The sequence below is a fragment of the Engystomops pustulosus genome, chromosome 4, assembly GCF_040894005.1.
Source record: "Engystomops pustulosus chromosome 4, aEngPut4.maternal, whole genome shotgun sequence".
In the NCBI taxonomy this organism is placed as follows: Eukaryota; Metazoa; Chordata; class Amphibia; order Anura; family Leptodactylidae; genus Engystomops; species Engystomops pustulosus.
The window spans coordinates 54,420,809-54,440,555 of NC_092414.1; the positions used below are offsets into that span (position 1 = coordinate 54,420,809).

At 44.4% G+C, this 19,747-nt stretch overlaps 1 protein-coding gene and 1 long non-coding RNA gene across 19 annotated transcripts in view; one reads left to right on the top strand and one right to left on the bottom strand.

Annotated features, from left to right (window-relative positions):
• LOC140126458 (uncharacterized) overlaps positions 1–19,747 on the top strand; it is a 130,206-nt gene that overhangs the window by 77,933 nt on the left and 32,526 nt on the right. The gene's annotated exons all lie outside the window — the stretch shown is intronic.
• TENM2 (teneurin transmembrane protein 2) overlaps positions 17,412–19,747 on the bottom strand; it is a 1,545,179-nt gene continuing 1,542,843 nt past the window's right edge. For all 18 annotated transcript variants that reach the window (XM_072145937.1, XM_072145941.1, XM_072145939.1 and 15 more), the window contains one exon: positions 17,412–19,238. In XM_072145937.1, coding sequence (XP_072002038.1) covers positions 18,477–19,238 — 762 coding nt within the window. In that variant the 3' untranslated portion in view covers positions 17,412–18,476. The remainder of the gene's footprint in view (positions 19,239–19,747) is intronic.

A 19,747-nucleotide genomic window follows, 5' to 3' on the forward strand; every position in this document is an offset into this window, starting at 1 on the left:
GTCCTACCTTTAGAAGCAGCAGAATTCACCGGGAAAATGCTGTCCTGGCAAAACACAGGAACATCTAAACCAGAGGTACTGGGGCCCCGTCCTTCTTGTCCCAATATTAGTTTCCTAATATCTTCCTCTTGAAAACGGAGAAATGATACGGCAGGACATGCACATTGGAAAAGCCCGTAAGAGTTGTACAGCATCATCTGTACAATGTGCACGGCCAGCGCTTTTGTACCATATCTTCGTTTTAGTAGGGAAATTATCGCCAAGTGTTGCTCTTATTCACCCTAGCGATGCCCATTGTGACGAATATTGCTGCTTTTGGCTGGACCAAATCAACCAGCCAATAGCGGCAAACATGGACAGAGGGGGGAAACAAAACCCCTCTGGACTGCAAGGCACAATTGGTGGCTGTCAGGAACAGCCGCCACCCTGCCCCGATCACCGTGTCTACAGACATGGTGACCGGTATTACTGACGTCATAAGTAAATTCGCTGCTATTGGCTCGTCTGAATTGATGAGCCAATAGCAGCGATAATAAACTGGGGGTGTGTGGGGGGGACGTAACCCTTCTGGTCCATGGGGCAGGATGGATGGCCGTCAGGAACAGCCGCCGTCTTACCCCGATCAGTGAACAGCCGCCGTCTTACCCTGACCGGTGTTGGAAAGTCACTACCCACCGCACCGTTCTATAACAACGCTAGTTGGGAATAGGCTATACAATCTTTATTTATTTTTTAAGCAATTTAGACAAATAAGGGTTTATTTTTTGCGAGACGAGATGCACTGTAAAAAAAACTTAATTTTAGTGGGTTTTTAGCTTATTGAAGCAATTTTATTAACTTTTTACGTGTGGAGGAAAATAAAATCATCAATTCTTGTTTTGGATTTTTAGCATTTTTTGGGGGGGGGTGTTCACTGTAGCATAACAATAATATATTATCTTTATTCTACGGATCACTACGATTACGTTGATACCTCATTTATATAGTTTTATTTTTATTTGTCCAATTTTATTGAAGGAAAACTAGAATAGAAAAAATTGCATTTGTTTTAGTATTGCCATTTTTATAGTGGCATAATTATAGTATTTTTTGGTTTACGGAGCTGATTGTAAGCTTATTTTTTGCATGACAAGTTGCTCTTTTTATTGGTATCATTTAGGTGCTTGTAACTTTTTCGGATCACTTTTTAGAATATTTTTTGTAAAGCAATTTGATAAAAAGTTTTAATTTTTGGCAAGTTTTTGGGGTTTTTTTTTACCACGTTCACCGAGCGGGTCCAATTATGATTAGGATTTATTGTACAGATTGTTACGGACGCGGCGATACCAAATAAGTGGGGTTTTTTCGTGATTTAGTGTTTTTTATACTTTATTACTTGTGTAAAGGGAAATGTGGTGTTTGGGGGGACTTTCACTTTCTTTTATTATTTATTTTTATTGTAAAAAACCTTTATTTATTTATTTTTACTGTTTTTACATTTACTGACATCTTAGCTTGAACAAGTGATCTTCTGATCACTTGTTCAAGCTTTTTTACAGGTTACACAGTGCAATACAGATGTATTGCACTGTGTAATGTAAGACACTGAGCATGCTGCGCATGCCCAGTGTCTTACAGCCGGGTCCTGCCAGGAGGCAGGGACCCGGCTTCCGGAGGAAGATCTCGCAGCCCCGGGCACCGGCAGTCCCGGGGCTGCGATCGGAGCAGCGGACCCCCCCGGTAAGTGCCGCGGGGGGGTCCGATTCCACTTCAATTAACTTTAAATGCCTCTAACACGCCGCGGTCAGCGCGACCGCGGCGTGTTAGGGGTTAACACCCGCGATCGGAGAAATCTCCGATCGCGGGTGTTAGAGGCGGGTGTCAGCTATAACATATAGCCGACACCCGCAGCTTCTGGCGCCGGCTCCGTTCAGGAGCTGGCGCCAGAAGCTTGACGTAATAGTACTGCATTTTGCGGGAACGCACCTCCCGCGATGCAGTACTATTATTTCAAATGTCGGGAAGGGGTTAAAAAGATAAGAACCCAATACTCACTCCTGTGGCACTGCACTGGTTACGTCAACCCAATGTGAGAATTTACATTAATGACCCTCTGTTTTCTATCACTAAGCCAGTTACTTACCCAAATACACAGATTTTCCCCTAGACCCAGCAGTCTCATTTTATGTACCAAACTTTTATGCAGCACTGTATCAAATGCCTTGGAAAAGTCCAGATATACAACGTCCACAGACTGCCCCAGGTCCAGTCTGGAACTTACCCCCTCATAGAAACCAATCAGATTAGTCTGACAGGACTGATCCCTGCTGATGCTGGGTTATAAGATTATGTACAGTGAGGTACTCCAGGATAGCATCTTTAACAAACCCCTCAAATATTTTCCCCATAACAGAAGTAAGACTCACAGGTCTCTAGTTTCCAGGATTTCTTTTTGATCCTTTTTTGTATATCGGCACCACATTTTCTATGTGCCAGTTCTGTGGAACAGAACCAGTCCTTAAGTAATCTACAAATATTAAAAATAATGGTTTGTCTATCATCGTAAATAGTTAATGCAGTATCTGGGGCCCAGTGATTTGTCTATTTTAGTGGTTGTGAGGTGGCACCATACCTCTTTCAGGGTTAAACTGTTGACATTCAAAATAGAAAAACATTCAAAATAGAAAAACCAGGGCTTTAGAAGCTAAAACAAGAAGAAAAGATCCTGCCAGAGGGGGAACATGCCCATATGCCAGTGTGCTTGGTTTACAAACCTTTATTCTGGTGGTAGATGTCCTTTAAGTTACTATTTTTGCTCTCTATAATCCTGTAACACCTCATCACAACCTTCATGTTTTAGGAAATGTAAACAGCAAAAACAGAAGTACCACACAGCGTGTTTAGCCAGAGGGTCCACCACTGACCCAAATGCTCTCACTCTACAATAAACAAAGCAGCATCACAGGATATGAGAGCTCTTATATGATGTATCATATTAAAAATCACAATATTTATTAGATATGCATGAAGAATTTCAGTTACCCGAGTGTTGGGCATGTCATTGCCAAAAAAAGACTAAAACATTCCACTGACCAGCAGGAGTGTCACCATATAAGTCATATGAGATAAGGAAACAAGGTGTCTTACCACTACTGACGGTTCAGTATGCATCAAGCTGGGTAGTCAAAGAAGTTACTCACAGGATATCAGGTGCTCAGTTGATGGCAGCTCCATTTATAGTTCTATGTATGGGTCACTGTCCCTAATATACCCAAAATGTTGACTCCTGCCCTTACAAAGGCAGTACTTCCTTAGGCCGGATTCTTCAGCGGGTCACCAAAAGAAAGGATTGCAACGATTGAAAGTAATAAGATAATGACTCGTGTGGTAGTGACATCTCACCCTACAGGTGTACTTGGTGTCGGTCACTTGAAATGACATTTCTGATAGTATGGTCGCTATCCACTAGCCATAGGATAGCAACCATACTATCAGCAAAGTTATTTCTGATGACTATGATGTGCTGTCTTGTGTTTTTTTCGCTCAGGCTCAACAGGTCATTCTAACTAAAGGTTAAGTTAAAACAAATTTTTTTGCCATCTACTAACAGTCCTAAACTTGACACCTCCATTCCCAATTGTGGCATTTCCATTAGGCAGCATTTGACAGTAGGCAGTATGACTCCAACCTCTCCATGCCACATGCTCCTCAAAGACATTTCGAAATCTGCCCTTTCCTGGCCATGGAACCCTATGCTGAATTGGGTATCATGGGTCTATCAGAGGTGATGATCAGGATCATCCATAAACTCCCCACATATAGGCGGTATCAACAATAAGATCTAATAATCCTTACTACTTGTGGGAAATAGACCATAGTGTCAAGTGATTAGTCGTTCACCTCCAAATTGGTCTTCTGCTTGGTCTTTGGGATTCTGCATAATCTGAAAGGTAGGTAGTCCACTGTTTTAGGCCCTTTACACACTGACTTTGTGGGGACGTATATGCGACTACAGATGGGCATTTTCTGCACTCTTATGGCGAACATGCTATATTTATTTTCCTTGTTATGCTTAAAAACATGTAATATGATTAGAGATGAGCGAACATGCTCGTCCGAGCTTGATGCTCGGTCGAGCATTAGGGTACTCGAAACTGCTCGTTACTCGGACGAATACTTCGCCCGCTCGAGAAAATGGCAGCTCCCGCCGTTTTGCTTTTTGGCGGCCAGAAACAGAGCCAATCACAAGCCAGGAGACTCTGCACTCCACCCAGCATGACGTGGTACCCTTACACGTCGATAGCAGTGGTTGGCTGGCCAGATCAGGTGACCCTGGGATAGACTAGCCGCTGGCCGCGCTGCTCGGATCATTCTGTCTCTGGATGCCGCTAGGGAGAGAGCTGCTGCTGCTCAGGGAAAGCGTTAGGGTGTTCTATTAGCTTACTGTTAGGCAGGAGTGATTCTCAAAGAACCCAACAGCCCTTCTTAGGGCTACAATAACGTTCTACTTTTTTTATTTTAATTTGCATCTTTTACCATTTTGTGAGGAATTAGCAGGGGGACTTGCTACCGTTGTGTTTAGCTCTTAGTGGCACACATATCCATAGCAAAGACCGAAGTGGGAAAATTCAGTAGGGGTTGGATTTCTATTAGGCAATAACTCAGTGTCATCTCATCTGGCATAGTAGTGTGCTTCCTTTGATACTTGGCTAGAAAATAGCCATAGGAGAATACAAACAGCTTCTTGAAGCCTACAGTAGCGTTCTATATATTTGATTTCTGGTTGATCTGCTGGTGGCTGTAGTTTCTGCAGTGCATGTACTTGCCAATTCTGAGCAATTTGTAGTGAGACTTGCGACCGCTGTGTTCTGCGCTTAGTGGCGCACATATCCATAGCAAAGGCTGAAGTGGCAAAATTCAGTAGGGGTTGGATTTCTATTAGGCAATAACTCAGTGTCATCTCATCTGGCATAGTACTGTGCTTCCTTTGATACTTGGCTAGAAAATAGCCATAGGAGAATACAAACAGCTTCTTGAAGCCTACAGTAGCGTTCTATATATTTGATTTCTGGTTGATCTGCTGGTGGCTGTAGTTTCTGCAGTGCATGTACTTGCCAATTCTGAGCAATTTGTAGTGAGACTTGCGACCGCTGTGTTCTGCGCTTAGTGGCGCACATATCCATAGCAAAGGCTGAAGTGGCAAAATTAAGTAGGGGTTGGATTTCTATTAGGCAATAACTCAGTGTCATCTCATCTGGCATAGTACTGTGCTTCCTTTGATACTTGGCTAGAAAATAGCCATAGGAGAATACAAACAGCTTCTTGAAGCCTACAGTAGCGTTCTATATATTTGATTTCTGGTTGATCTGCTGGTGGCTGTAGTTTCTGCAGTGCATGTACTTGCCAATTCTGAGCAATTTGTAGTGAGACTTGCGATTGCTGTGTTCTGCGCTTAGTGGCGCACATATCCATAGCAAAGGCTGAAGTGGCAAAATTCAGTAGGGGTTGGATTTCTATTAGGCAATAACTCAGTGTCATCTCATCTGGCATAGTACTGTGCTTCCTTTGATACTTGGCTAGAAAATAGCCATAGGAGAATACAAACAGCTTCTTGAAGCCTACAGTAGCGTTCTATATATTTGATTTCTGGTTGATCTGCTGGTGGCTGTAGTTTCTGCAGTGCATGTACTTGCCAATTCTGAGCAATTTGTAGTGAGACTTGCGACCGCTGTGTTCTGCGCTTAGTGGCGCACATATCCATAGCAAAGGCCGAAGTGGCAAAATTCAGTAGGGGTTGGATTTCTATTAGGCAATAACTCAGTGTCATCTCATCTGGCATAGTACTGTGCTTCCTTTGATACTTGGCTAGAAAATAGCCATAGGAGAATACAAACAGCTTCTTGAAGCCTACAGTAGCGTTCTATATATTTGATTTCTGGTTGATCTGCTGGTGGCTGTAGTTTCTGCAGTGCATGTACTTGCCAATTCTGAGCAATTTGTAGTGGGACTTGCGACCGCTGTGTTCTGCGCTTAGTGGCGCACATATCCATAGCAAAGGCCGAAGTGGCAAAATTCAGTAGGGGTTGGATTTCTATTAGGCAATAACTCAGTGTCATCTCATCCGGCATAGTACTGTGCTTCCTTTGATACTTGGCTAGAAAATAGCCATAGGAGAATACAAACAGCTTCTTGATCTTGAAGCCTACAGTAGCGTTCTATATATTTGATTTCTGGTTGATCTGCTGGTGGCTGTAGTTTCTGCAGTGCATGTACTTGCCAATTCTGAGCAATTTGTAGTGGGACTTGCGACCGCTGTGTTCTGCGCTTAGTGGCGCACATATCCATAGCAAAGGCCGAAGTGGCAAAATTCAGTAGGGGTTGGATTTCTATTAGGCAATAACTCAGTGTCATCTCATCTGGCATAGTACTGTGCTTCCTTTGATACTTGGCTAGAAAATAGCCATAGCAATAGGATAGCATTGTTTGGTTTTAAAAACTCAAAAAAAAACAAAAAACACAAAAAAAAAAAAAAAAAAAACACAAAAAAAAACAAAAAAAAGTAAAAAAAAAAATAAAGTTATAACTCTCATTTTAAAAATGTTTAACCCGAGGGCTAGGGGTAGAGGACGAGGGCGGGGACGTGGGCGTCCAACTACTGCAGGGGTCAGAGGCCGTGGTCCTGGGCGGGGTGAGACACCACCTGCTGATGAGGGAGCAGGGGAACGCCGCAGAGCTACACTCCCTAGGTTCATGTCTGAAGTTACTGGGACTCGTGGTAGAGCACTGTTGAGGCCAGAACAGTGCGAACAGGTGATGTCGTGGATTGCTGACAATGCTTCGAGCAATTTGTCCACCACCAGTCAGTCTTCCACGCAGTCCACCCATGTCACCGAAATCGCCACTCCTCCAGCTCCTGCACCTCAGCCTCCTCCCCCCCAGTCTGCCCCCTCCCAGGAAAATTTGGCATTTGAACCGGCATACTCTGAGGAACTGTTTTCTGGACCCTTCCCACAGTCACAAACCACTTGTCCGGTTGCTGCTGAGCAATTTTCCGATGCCCAGGTTTTCCACCAGTCACAGTCTGTGGGTGATGATGACCTTCTTGACGTAGTGGAAGTGTGTAAAGAGGTGTCCGACGATGAGGAGACACGGTTGTCAGACAGTGGGGAAGTTGTTGTCAGGGCAGGAAGTCCGAGGGGGGAGCAGACTGAGGGATCGGAGGATGATGAGGTGACAGACCCAAGCTGGGTTGAGAGGCCGGGTGAACACAGTGCTTCTGAGACGGAGGAGAGTCCTCGACCTGAACAGGTTGGAAGAGGCAGTGGTGGGGCCAGACGGAGAGGCAGGGCCAGAGCTGGTGCATCAGCGCCACTGTCAACTAGTGAAGCTCCCGTGGTGAGGGCTCTTGCGGCGAGGGCTAGATCTTCAGAAGTGTGGAGGTTCTTTAAGGAAACACCGGATGACCGACGGACTGTGGTGTGCAACATTTGCCAAACCAGGCTCAGCAGGGGTTCCACCACTACTAGCTTAACTACCACCAGTATGCGCAGGCATATGAATGCTAAGCACCCCACTCAGTGGCAACAAGCCCGTTCACCTCCGGCCGTGCACACCACTGCTCCTTCCCCTGTGTCAGCTGCTAGTCAGCCCCCTGCCCAGGACCCTGGCACAAAAACCCCATCGTCGCCTCCACGATCCTCCACAGCATCCACCAGCGTTCAGCTCTCCATACCCCAGACGCTGGAGCGGAAACGCAAATATAGTGCAACCCACCCGCACGCCCAAGCCCTTAATGTGCACATCTCCAGATTGCTTAGCCTGGAGATGCTGCCCTATAGGCTAGTAGAGACCGAGGCCTTTCGCAACCTCATGGCGGCGGCCGCCCCTCGGTATTCGGTCCCCAGCCGCCACTACTTTTCCCGATGTGCCGTCCCAGCCCTGCACCAGCACGTGTCAGACAACATCATCCGTGCCCTGACCAACGCCGTTTCTGACAAGGTCCACCTGACCACGGACACGTGGACGAGTGCTGCCGGGCAGGGCCACTATATATCGCTGACGGCACATTGGGTTAACTTGGTGGAGGCTGGGACCGAGTCTGACCCTGGGGCTGCTCATATACTGCCGACGCCGAGGATTGCGGGGCCTACCTCGGTCCAGGTGTTTCAGGCCTACTATGCCTCCTCCTCCTCCCACCCCTCCTCCACCTCCTCCTCCGAACTACCATCCGTGGGCACGGCGCCATCAGTCGGTAGCTCTAGGCACAGCAGCAGTGCCGTCGCTAAGCGACAGCAGGCGGTGCTCAAACTGCTGAGCCTAGGCGACAAAAGGCACACCGCCCAAGAGCTATTACAGGGCATCACGGCGCAGACTGATCTGTGGCTGGCACCGCTGAACCTCAAGCCGGGAATGGTTGTGTGTGACAACGGCCGTAACCTGGTGGCGGCTCTGCAACTCGGCAGACTGACACATGTGCCATGCCTGGCCCATGTGTTAAATCTGATAGTGCAGCGTTTCCTCAAGACATACCCCAATCTGTCTGATTTGCTCACGAAGGTGCGCCGCATCTGTGCGCATTTCAGGAAGTCCAGCCCAGATGCTGCCACTCTCAGGGCAGCGCAGCGCCGCCTCCAACTGCCCGCTCACCGACTGTTGTGCGACGTGCCCACGAGGTGGAATTCAACACTGACCATGTTATCCAGAGTTTACCAGCAGCGCAGAGCGATTGTAGACTGCCAGATGTCAACTTCCACCAGAACTGGTAGTCAGGTCAGTCAGCTTCCTCAAGTCTACAATGAGGAGTGGACGTGGATGTCTGATATCTGTCAGGTGCTGAGTAACTTTGAGGGGTCAACACAGATGGTCAGTGGCGATGCCGCCATCATCAGCCTCACCATCCCGCTGCTTGGCCTGTTGAAAAACTCTCTGGTCAGCATGAAGTCGGAAGCTTTGCGCTCGTCACAAGAGACGGGGGAAGAATATTCCCTTGTTGATAGCCAAAGCACCCTGAGGTCTGTTTCTCAGCGCATATCGGAGGAGGTGGAGGTGGAGGAGGATGAGGAGGAAGAGGAGGAGAATGTTGGCGAGACACAAGAGGGGACCATTGTTGAGTCCTTCACTGTTCAGCGTGTATGGGCAGAAGAAGAGGAGTTGGAGGAGTTGGAGGAGGAGGAAATGGACAGTCAGGCCAGTGAGGGGAGTGAATTCTTACGCGTTGGTACTCTGGCGCATATGGCAGATTTCATGCTAGGCTGCCTATCCCGTGACCCTCGCGTTCAAAGAATTTATTCCAGCACCGATTACTGGGTGTTCACTCTCCTGGACCCACGGTACAAGCAAAATCTTCCCACTCTCATCCCTGGAGAGGAAAGGAGTGTGAGAATGCATGAATACCAGCAGGCCCTGGTGCACAAGCTGAAACAGTATTTCCCTTCTGACAGCGCTAGCGGCAGAGTGCGTAGTTCTGCGGGACAAGTAGCGAGGGAGAGTAGGCGAGCAGGCAGCTTGTCCAGCACTGGCAAGGGTACGCTTTACAAGGCTTTTGCCAGCTTTATGTCACCCCAGCAAGACACTGTCACCTGTCCCCAGTCTCGGCAGAGTAGGGCTGATCTTTACAGAAAGATGGTGAGGGAGTACGTAGCTGACCATACCATCGTCCTAAATGATCACACAGCTCCCTACAACTACTGGGTTTCAAAGCTGGACATGTGGCACGAACTGGCGCTGTACGCCTTGGAGGTTCTTGCCTGCCCTGCCGCTAGCGTCTTGTCCAAGCGGGTTTTCAGTGCAGCTGGTGGCATCATCACCGATAAGCGTACACGCCTGTCGACTGACAGCGCTGACAGGCTGACGCTTATTAAAATGAATAAAGGCTGGATTTCTCAGAATTTCCAATCTCCACCAGGTGAAGGAAGCTCAACCTGAATAATTGATCCACTCCTCCTCCTCCTCCTCATTTTCCTCCTTCTCCTCCTCTTTGTACAGTAAAGCAGAGGAAACTGGCTATTTTTTGACAGGGCCCACTGGCTCTTGCTATAGTACTTCATGCATTTAATTTTTCTGGAGGGCCACCTACCCGGTCCTCTGTTTGAAACAATTTTTGTGAGTGCCACATACAGGCACTCAATCTATTCCATTTTACTGCAGGGCCACCTACCTGCTCCTCTGGTTTGAACAATTTTTGGGACTGCCACATACAGGCACTCAATCTATTCCATTTTACTGGAGGGCCACCTACCTGCTCCTCTGGTTTGAAACATTTTTGGGACTGCCACATACAGGCACTCAATCTATTCCATTTTACTGCAGGGCCACCTACCTGCTCCTCTGGTTTGAACAATTTTTGGGACTGCCACATACAGGCACTCAATCTATTCCATTTTACTGCAGGGCCACCTACCTGCTCCTCTGGTTTGAAACATTTTTGGGACTGCCACATACAGGCACTCAATCTATTCCATTTTACTGCAGGGCCACCTACCTGCTCCTCTGGTTTGAACAATTTTTGGGACTGCCACATACAGGCACTCAATCTATTCCATTTTACTGCAGGGCCACCTACCTGCTCCTCTGGTTTGAACAATTTTTGGGACTGCCACATACAGGCACTCAATCTATTCCATTTTACTGGAGGGCCACCTACCTGCTCCTCTGGTTTGAACAATTTTTGGGACTGCCACATACAGGCACTCAATCTATTCCATTTTACTGGAGGGCCACCTACCTGCTCCTCTGGTTTGAAACATTTTTGGGACTGCCACATACAGGCACTCAATCTATTCCATTTTACTGCAGGGCCACCTACCTGCTCCTCTGGTTTGAACAATTTTTGGGACTGCCACATACAGGCACTCAATCTATTCCATTTTACTGCAGGGCCACCTACCTGCTCCTCTGGTTTGAACAATTTTTGGGACTGCCACATACAGGCACTCAATCTATTCCATTTTACTGGAGGGCCACCTACCTGCTCCTCTGGTTTGAAACATTTTTGGGACTGCCACATACAGGCACTCAATCTATCCCATTTTACTGGAGGGCCACCTACCTGCTCCTCTGGTTTGAAAAATGTTTGGGACTGCCACATACAGGCACTATCCAAATTAAATTGTCTCCATAGCAGCCTCCACACGTTGTCTCCATTGCTACCTCCAAAAGTCGTCCATATAGCTGCCTCCATACATCGTCCCTTTATCAAACGAGGTGTGTCAGGCAGAAATTTGGGTTGTTTTCATGGATTCCACATCAAAGTTGTTAACTTTGTCGCCACCCTGCTGTGTTATCCACAAAATATACTGGCAAACTTTTACCATTTAGGGATATTATTTCAGCGCTTCTTGCGCATCTGTTTACATTCCCCTCACCCGGCATATCCTAAACTTATAAGAACGCTACTACACTTGATCTTATACAAAAGGTTCTTAGAAGTGCTGTTTGGGGAGTAGCCTAGAGACAGGGGCTTGGATTGGCGAAAGCTCGCCTGGCAGCGGAACGCCAGCTCCATGCGCATCATGCGCTTCTTGCGCATCTGTTTACATTCCCCTCACCCGCCATATCCCAAACTTATGAGAACGCTACTACACTTAACTTGGTGCAGGCTGGGACCGAGTCTGACCCTGGGGCTGGTCATATACTGCCGACGCAGAGAATTGCGGGGCCTACCTCGGTCCAGGTCTCAAAGGCCTACTATACCTCCTCCCACCCCTCCTCCACCTCCTCCTCCTCCGAATTACCATCCGTGGGCATGGCGCCATCAGTCGGTAGCTCTAGGCACAGCAGCAGTGCCGTCGCTAAGCGACAGCAGGCGGTGCTGAAACTGCTGAGCCTAGGCGATAAAAGGCACACCGCCCAAGAGCTATTACAGGGCATTCCACATCAAAGTTGTTAACTTTGTCGCCACCCTGCTGTGTAATCCCCAAAATATACTTGCAAACTTTTACCATTTAGGGATATTATTTCAGCGCTTCTTGCGCATCTGTTTACATTCCCCTCACCCGGCATATCCTAAACTTATAAGAACGCTACTACACTTGATCTTATACAAAAGGTTCTTAGAAGTGCTGTTTGGGGAGTAGCCTAGAGACAGGGGCTTGGATTGGCGAAAGCTCGCCTGGCAGCGGAGCGCCAGCTCCATGCCAAGATCCAACTAACATAGTTTTAACTGCAGCACCTTTAATCTACTACTAGTTCACTGCCTCCATACATGGTCCCCTTATCAAACGAGCTGTGTCAGGCAGAATTTTGGGTTGTTTTCATGGCTTCCATGTTAACTTTGTCGCCACCCTGCTGTGTAATCCACAAAATATACTGGCAAACTTTTATCATGTACCGATATTATTTGAGCGCTTCTTGCTCACCTCCTTTGGTTCCTCTCTGCCACCCATTGGTTTGAAGCCTGAGTCCATTTAGGGTATGTCGCCATGACACTCTCTAGCCTGCTGCCGCTGCCTCTGCATGCCGTCCCCTATAGTGTCAGGGTCAATTATTGGATGTTTTAGATGCTATCTAGCTTCATTCTGTCACTCTGTCATGGCCATGCTGTTGCCCATAATTTTGGCATAATGGTGCGATTATGCAGCCTCAGAGGCATCCATGCATGCTGCCCCTGCTGTTTCCTGTCCATTTCCGTGGTGTTTCCATCCTTTTCTGAGGTTCCCAGGTGTTTGGCCAAGCTTCCCTGTGCAGAGCCTTGGTCCCCTTGAAAAATGCTCGAGTCTCCCATTGACTTCAATGGGGTTCGTTATTCGAGACGAGCACTCGAGCATCGGGAAAAGTTCGTCTCGAATAACGAGTACCCGAGCATTTTAGTGTTCGCTCATCTCTAAATATGATGTAAAAGACATTAAAACACTCTGGGAGAAATTTATCAATGTGAAACCAGTGCAGAGTACAATGAGCTCAGTCTTCTGTTGCACCAGATGTATCCCTCCCTGTGTGTGATGCTGGTTTATAAATGTGGTGTAGTTTAAGATTGTTGCGTTGTACTTTGCACAATCTGTTATTGGATGATTTAGTTCAAAGCGCCACATAGATTAATTGTTTGACATGGGCTTTTTCCTGCAAATCCACACCCCTTTTCACATACAATTTGGAAAAGTACCTAAAAATGGTCTAAAGCCCTTAAAAGGAACCTGCCATTTAAATTAAACCAACCAAAATAAAAGCTATGATTAAAAAGCATTGCCCTTATTCCTAAATTGATCCTTTCCATGGCTACAATGTTAAAATTTAAGGGGTCCTGCATATTAAATTTTACTTGCATTGACATGCCTCCTTGTTTCTTATTGACAGGTCTCAATGCTAGGACAAGCTGTTGTATGGAATTATTTATAAGAGGCCATCTTCCAATATTCAATTACTGAAATATACAGTTGTGTTTACTTAGTATTAGACGTAGGTAAAAAATCCTGTTCTACACAGTGCCTTGCTGGAATATTGAGAAAGAGAGTTCTGTTCCATTGAGAACTTCATGGCATGTGATGAGGGTGATGTCAAATAACATCATCAGTACCCAGTAACATTTGCTTTACCCAGTAGTATATACTAACCTCATGCATGTATCTGATCACATGAAACCACAGCATGCCTCCATGGCTCTGAGTATTCTAGTGTAAACCAAGCCAACTAATAGGAGGTGCAAAGTACCTGATTCATCATCCAGCATCACACACTTTTATACATATGTATAAGCCCTTCTAACTTTGTGCTAACTTTTTTCACACTTTTGAAAAATGTAGTATATGAGACATCACTGAGTCCGTTCATTCTGTTTATGTAAGTTACTGTTTCATTCTTCTCCTTGTCTTTAGTTTCTCTGTGTCCTAACTTTTTCCATAAAAATATAACCGCAATATTCTGAGGAGTTTTTGCAGTTTCCATTCTATTGACTTGATTTTGAGAATTTAAATATCGGAAAACTTTTTATTGAAGCTTCCAGGCTTTAGTGCCATGAGCTGGAAAACTAATAGCTTAATTGGTTCTTGTGGGTGTTGAAGAAAGGATTGAGAAAATAGCATAGAGGCAAGAGGGAGATGTCAAGGCAGAGTTCAGTGTAGGTGGCTTGTAGACCTGTATTCTCCTGGGCAGAAGAATGAAGATCTCCTTCCAGTGTTCTGCTATGTGACAAGATAATAAGATGTAACAAAACATCCCTTCAAGCTAATTGTAGCCAACATTGCAAGGATTTAGGGACACACTTTCCTAGAGCGGATGTTACTTCTTTGAAGAGCACTACTTCTTTATTTGCATTGTTTGCGTTAACTTGTTCTTTACTGACCTTGAGATGTCTTTATTGTGTAAAATATAATGTACATTTGTCAAAAGTTTTGAATATTTTCAATATGCAGCTTATTTCTTAGTTACAGAACTCGAGGCTATGTGCCAACTCCACAGTTGCAGTGCTTAGATCTTGTGCCAAGGTTGGCAGATGTACAGTAGGTAAGGTGGATTTAACAATGACTAGAAGAGGTGGAAACTGAGAACATCAACTTTTTGTGTACAATGTGGTTAGTACAGACATTTGAGAAAAATCTGAATGTTTTCGCCAGATGCACAGTTAAACTGATATATGAGTGAAAATCTGGGAACTCATGGTTGTGACATGTCAAGAATATAATATATTCAGATATCCTTTAGTGCAGGTATTAAAAGATATTGATGAATCTGGATAAAAGGATGACAATAGGGGATTTTTGCAGACTTTTTATTCTGCAAACATTGGGGTTAGGTCAACGATCAGGAGCGCTGGTCCTGAAGGTTCTGAGGTTAGCAGGACACTTGTCCCGCCGCCTGTGCGGCATTCTCTGAATTCAACTCTTTCAGTTGCTGAGAGGCCAGAAGGAGGTTAAATTACATTATGCTTCCTGCAGAGAGATGATTCCCCTTGCCCAAACATGACCATGGCTAGTAGCAAGGATCATCAATTTGCTAATCTGGTAATGCGCAAGTGTTGGGCGGCCAAATCCGAACTTAAACTATAGATCCTCTCATATTAACAGGCAAAACACATGTTGCTTCCCACAAAATGCATGCATTTCAAAACACAATATATGTAAATACATCCTTAATGTGAGGGGTCACGAGAGGGTGAGTATTATTGAGTGAGGGTGTCACCAGAGAAGGAAAAACATTGAATGTGGGGGCAACAATAAAGATCCATTATTATATGAGAGCCACAAGAGGGGGCACTATTAAATGTGGGGGTGATAGTGAGATGGCAATATTAAATGCGGGTGCTGCAAGAAAGAGACCATTTGGGGACCACATGGAGAGGTCATTGTTATATGTGAGGGCCACAATGAGGGGGCACTAGTATGTTTGGAGGCAGTGTGTGATGACCATATAACATACAGTGGCCATTATAAAATGTTTATTAGATGTTTATTAGATGTGGGGGCAACAATAAGTGGTGTATTAAAATTGTGGGATCTGCACTTGGGCTAATATGTGAACTATTTTACTTTGTAGGACCCAAAATTGGGAGTTTATTGTTAAGTTTAAAGGCCACAGTCAGGATAGTAAACAGGGTCATGGACCACAATAAGGGTTGTATTATAAGGTATAACACACAGAAGCCACAATTTGAAGCACTGTACTGTTTGTGGGGCATTATACAGTGTGGCCATCACAATAAGGGAATTTTACAGCATGAAGCCCAGAATGGGGACCATTACACAGTGAAGGTTTATAGACCTGGCAGATGTTGCAGCATTCCTCTAAATCCTCTAATTCCCTCTCATTGCTAATAACGTCAAGGAGTCAAGAAAGCTCTACATTGCAGTCAAGCTGCAAAAGGGGGTTGATTCATTGACCATTGGGGTGTAGAGCTAAAATGTGTCAGGGCCCACCGATGATTTCTCCGGTACACCAGTAGGCCAGTCCAACCCTGGGTAGAGGATGCTCAAAATTTAGGAAGAGGAACCTTCCATTCCATTCTGTCCTTCCTGAAAGTGGTAAGAGTGGCAGAAATCCTCCATTCATGCAAACACTTTTGTCCAAATGCTGATAAAAAAGATGCAAGAAGGGCTTAATAAATTCTTTTCAGTGATTGTGTCCTGTAAGATGACTGACCAACACTCATGGACACCCACACAAGAGGACACAAAGTTACTAGGGTGGTGCCTGAACCTATAACATACTGCAGATAGTGGGGTTAAGTCAATCCATACACAGTGGTTCTTGCACTATTTGTGCAATGGTGCTGAGCCTTAGTTGTGATGCCTTCAACAAACCTCCTTTTATATATTCACTGGGAGACTGTGTTGTTGCTGCGGGAATCTGTCTTGTGGATTACAAGGAAATGTAAATATCTACAACAGACTATTCTTTGAAATGACCAAAGATGTAAACAAGGTCTGAAGCTACAAATACTGGGCACACAACCAAAAAAGCTAAAAGTAACCAAAAGAAATACCATGGCATACAAAGTTACTTGTTCCATGTGTTTCATGAACCTACGCAGTGAGCCCTAAGTCACTTGGCTTCCTGTTCTTTTTCTACTGGTTACTACTACATTGCTCTACCGATTAGGCTGGGCACTCAGATTTTTGTCAAACTATTAATATTTTTTAATATCAATCCGAGTGTACAATGCATACAGCTGTCACAAAATGAGTGGGAAAAGTTCTAAATGTGAACTGACACTAGACAACAAAAGATATGCATATAAAAAGGAGTGAACAAGTAGCATCCATCGTTAACAAGAATCATGTCAAAGCAACCACGCTTATTGTGAAAGTTTTAGGTGCAGTTTCATAAAACAAGTAGGCACCCAAATTATATCAAATTATGTAGCAAACCAACTGGAAAATTGGTGAACCCAGCAAACAAAAATATTCTTTAGGTCTCATCAGACAGATGTGTACACTCTATGAAATGTGTCGGCCATATTTCCTGGAATACTGTGCAGGGGCATCTATGATGCTACTGTGTGAACCTGTACTTATAGACTTTACATTCATGCACAGTATCAGTTTTTGGTATGTGTCATTTTGTATACAAATGCCTTGATAAAGAAAGATGTTTTGCATCACATATAAAGTGCTTTTGTGGATATCTGACTGTCTTCAACCTGAATTATAATCATGTTTTAAGCTCTGAAAAGTAGAATGAGTGATGGCATCATAGATGACTATGAAGCTGAGTCTCTGCACAGTGTTGAGTTTAGAAATATGGATGACATCTTGTCTGTATTTTATTGAATAGACATGTCCATCTTAAAGTGGCTTTAGACATGTCCTATCTTTTACCGATGTATGGTGCTGCACATGTGCAATAGCGTTTCGCTCGTTTCGCCCATTGCCGGCCTATGAGGGGGGGGGTGTAAGACACAAGCCGTATATACTTACCCCTACGGTCGTGAGAATGCAGCCTTGGGCTTAGTACTGTTAATAGATATGTTCATAAAATATTCCACAATTTTGAGAAAAACCATCCACAGTTTTAGAGACTTTATTTATGTATAAACAATTTAAACACTTTGCCATAAATTATCTTTGCCTGTCTCTAATTTTCATTTAGCAGCAAATTAAAATAATATAAAAACTCAATGAACAGTTCATACATGTATATTACAAAAAAAAAAAAAAATACCAAAGTTCATAATCATTTTGTGGTGACTGTAAGGTGATTGTCTCAGTTTATTGTTTTTTTGACCAAACAAACACATTTCTAGTTTTAATCTGAAACAGTGATTGTGCCATCTGGCCTCCTTATATGAACAGGGTGATCAGAAGTGGTGCCCATTTGCGATAGTGTCACAATGCCCACATCTCTACTGAAACTGATACCAACAAACTACTGATTCTAAACAGACTACACCCTGTTACTGTGTTATACTGTATTGTCCACAATGGATTTCTCAAATACAAACAAGAGGATGAATTTAACTGTAGTGAAAGCCATTTGACTCGCACGTCACACTCTACCCACTTGATGAATAAATTAAGTAAGAGCATTTTGGGATAAGAGTGCAAGTAAAGTTAGTGTTTTCTTGTCAGAGTCTATCCAGTGCTCTTAAGTTTTAGACTTGTTTCTACAAATCGCTCCATAGTCTTAGTCTTTTGTCAATGCAGTAAGCATTCTTTGTAAATCAAAATGTTGGAATACTTATCAAAGAAGCAGTCTGAGTAGGTTTCAGCAAAAGATCTTGCAAAGGCGTCCGCTTGGAAATTTGTGTTTCTGTAGTTTCCCCACGTCAAATAAGTGAGGGAATCAGAGGCCCAGATTATTGTTATTTGTAACAGAGACCCAGAAGAAGTGGGTAATATCACAGGGGTACTTTCGTGTTTACTTGTGTTTTACGTTAACTCAGGCTTTAAGTCCACCTCGATTTGTGGTTGTCAGCAGCATTTAACTCAAAAAATGTGAGCTTTCCTGCTACCTAACGATCTCAAAACGATTCAGCCAAGTGCCCCATTTAGGTCTTCATCTCCTTAGGAGAGGAGATAACAGTTATTACTACTGATTCATCCAGGGATGGATGACAGCAGATTAATTTGTTACCTCTTTCCCATTTCATTCTGTCTCAAGAACTGGATGTTACTGCTGCTGTCTGCTAGTTCTGGGTACTGCTCCACTGGAAGGACATAGTAGCCTTCATATCCTTGAACTCTTCCTGTGCTTAGAAGTTTCTGTTTTTCCCCCTCAGTCCACAAGCGACTGCCTTCTTTCCCATCCCGTGCCTTTTGCTGCTCCTTTGCCCAAGCTGCACTCAATGCCCGTTGACGTGCTTGGTCAAGAACCCGCGCTCTCTCTTCATCCAGGTTGTCGACGGTCAACCCATAACGGATGTTTAAAATGAGAGATGAATGTTGGAATTCTATGTTTGTAAACCTGCGAGTCCTTCCATTTATTAGCAGGGTTGGCTGAGAGACTGTGACATTGACTCCACTGTCAAGTGATTTGCGCCCTGTTGTTAAACCCAAAGTGACTAGATCGCTGTCAGAGGAGCCGATTTTGACAAAATAATGGGTGTCCTTTCCTTCTATGTTGTAGTACATTTTTTCCAGGTAGTGAGCACCGTTAAGTACGAGGGCAATTTTCCGGCTGTCTTCACTGGCAATGCTGGACATCCCTGTTGTCACTTTGCCTTCTTTGATCGCAAACATTATTCCTTTACCAATTATAGGAACAGCAGTCGCAAACCAGTGTCCCAGTTTCTCCCTTATGTTTGCATGAAGCCGTTTCACGATGGTTTGACCCTCCAATGCCATAAATGCTTGATTATGTCTTTCAGTGGTCTGTTGAACACCCGTAATTAGCTGTAAGACAGAAAAATGAATTAGTTGTAGAAAGTTGAAAAGTAATGCAGTGAACCATGGTAACTAGAGTGTACAGATTTCTGAAGGTCATGCAATACTGCCTTAATTACATTTTGCCCTTAATTTACTCCAAAAGTAAATCACATAAAATTAGAAAAGTTATCCAGCGATTTGAGAAAAGCAAAGTCTTTTATGAGGGAAATGGACCACAAATAAATGTAAAAAACATTTAATGATTCAAATTTTAAGTTGCCGTGAGATTACTACTACAAAAAAGTACAAACAAGAATGTGAACAATTTGTTGTAGAATTTTCAAATGAACATTTTTAAAAATAAGAATTTAACATATGTGGCAAAAGTGAGTTGAAATGTTGGCACATATAAAGTTCACAGTCCAGCAGGAGGGCAGCACTTTAATGTAGACTAGTTTATTAGGCAGGACCATTATGAGGTCACCCAATAGACCGGCAAACCTCATGAAGTCCAACATGAATACAAAATAAACCCG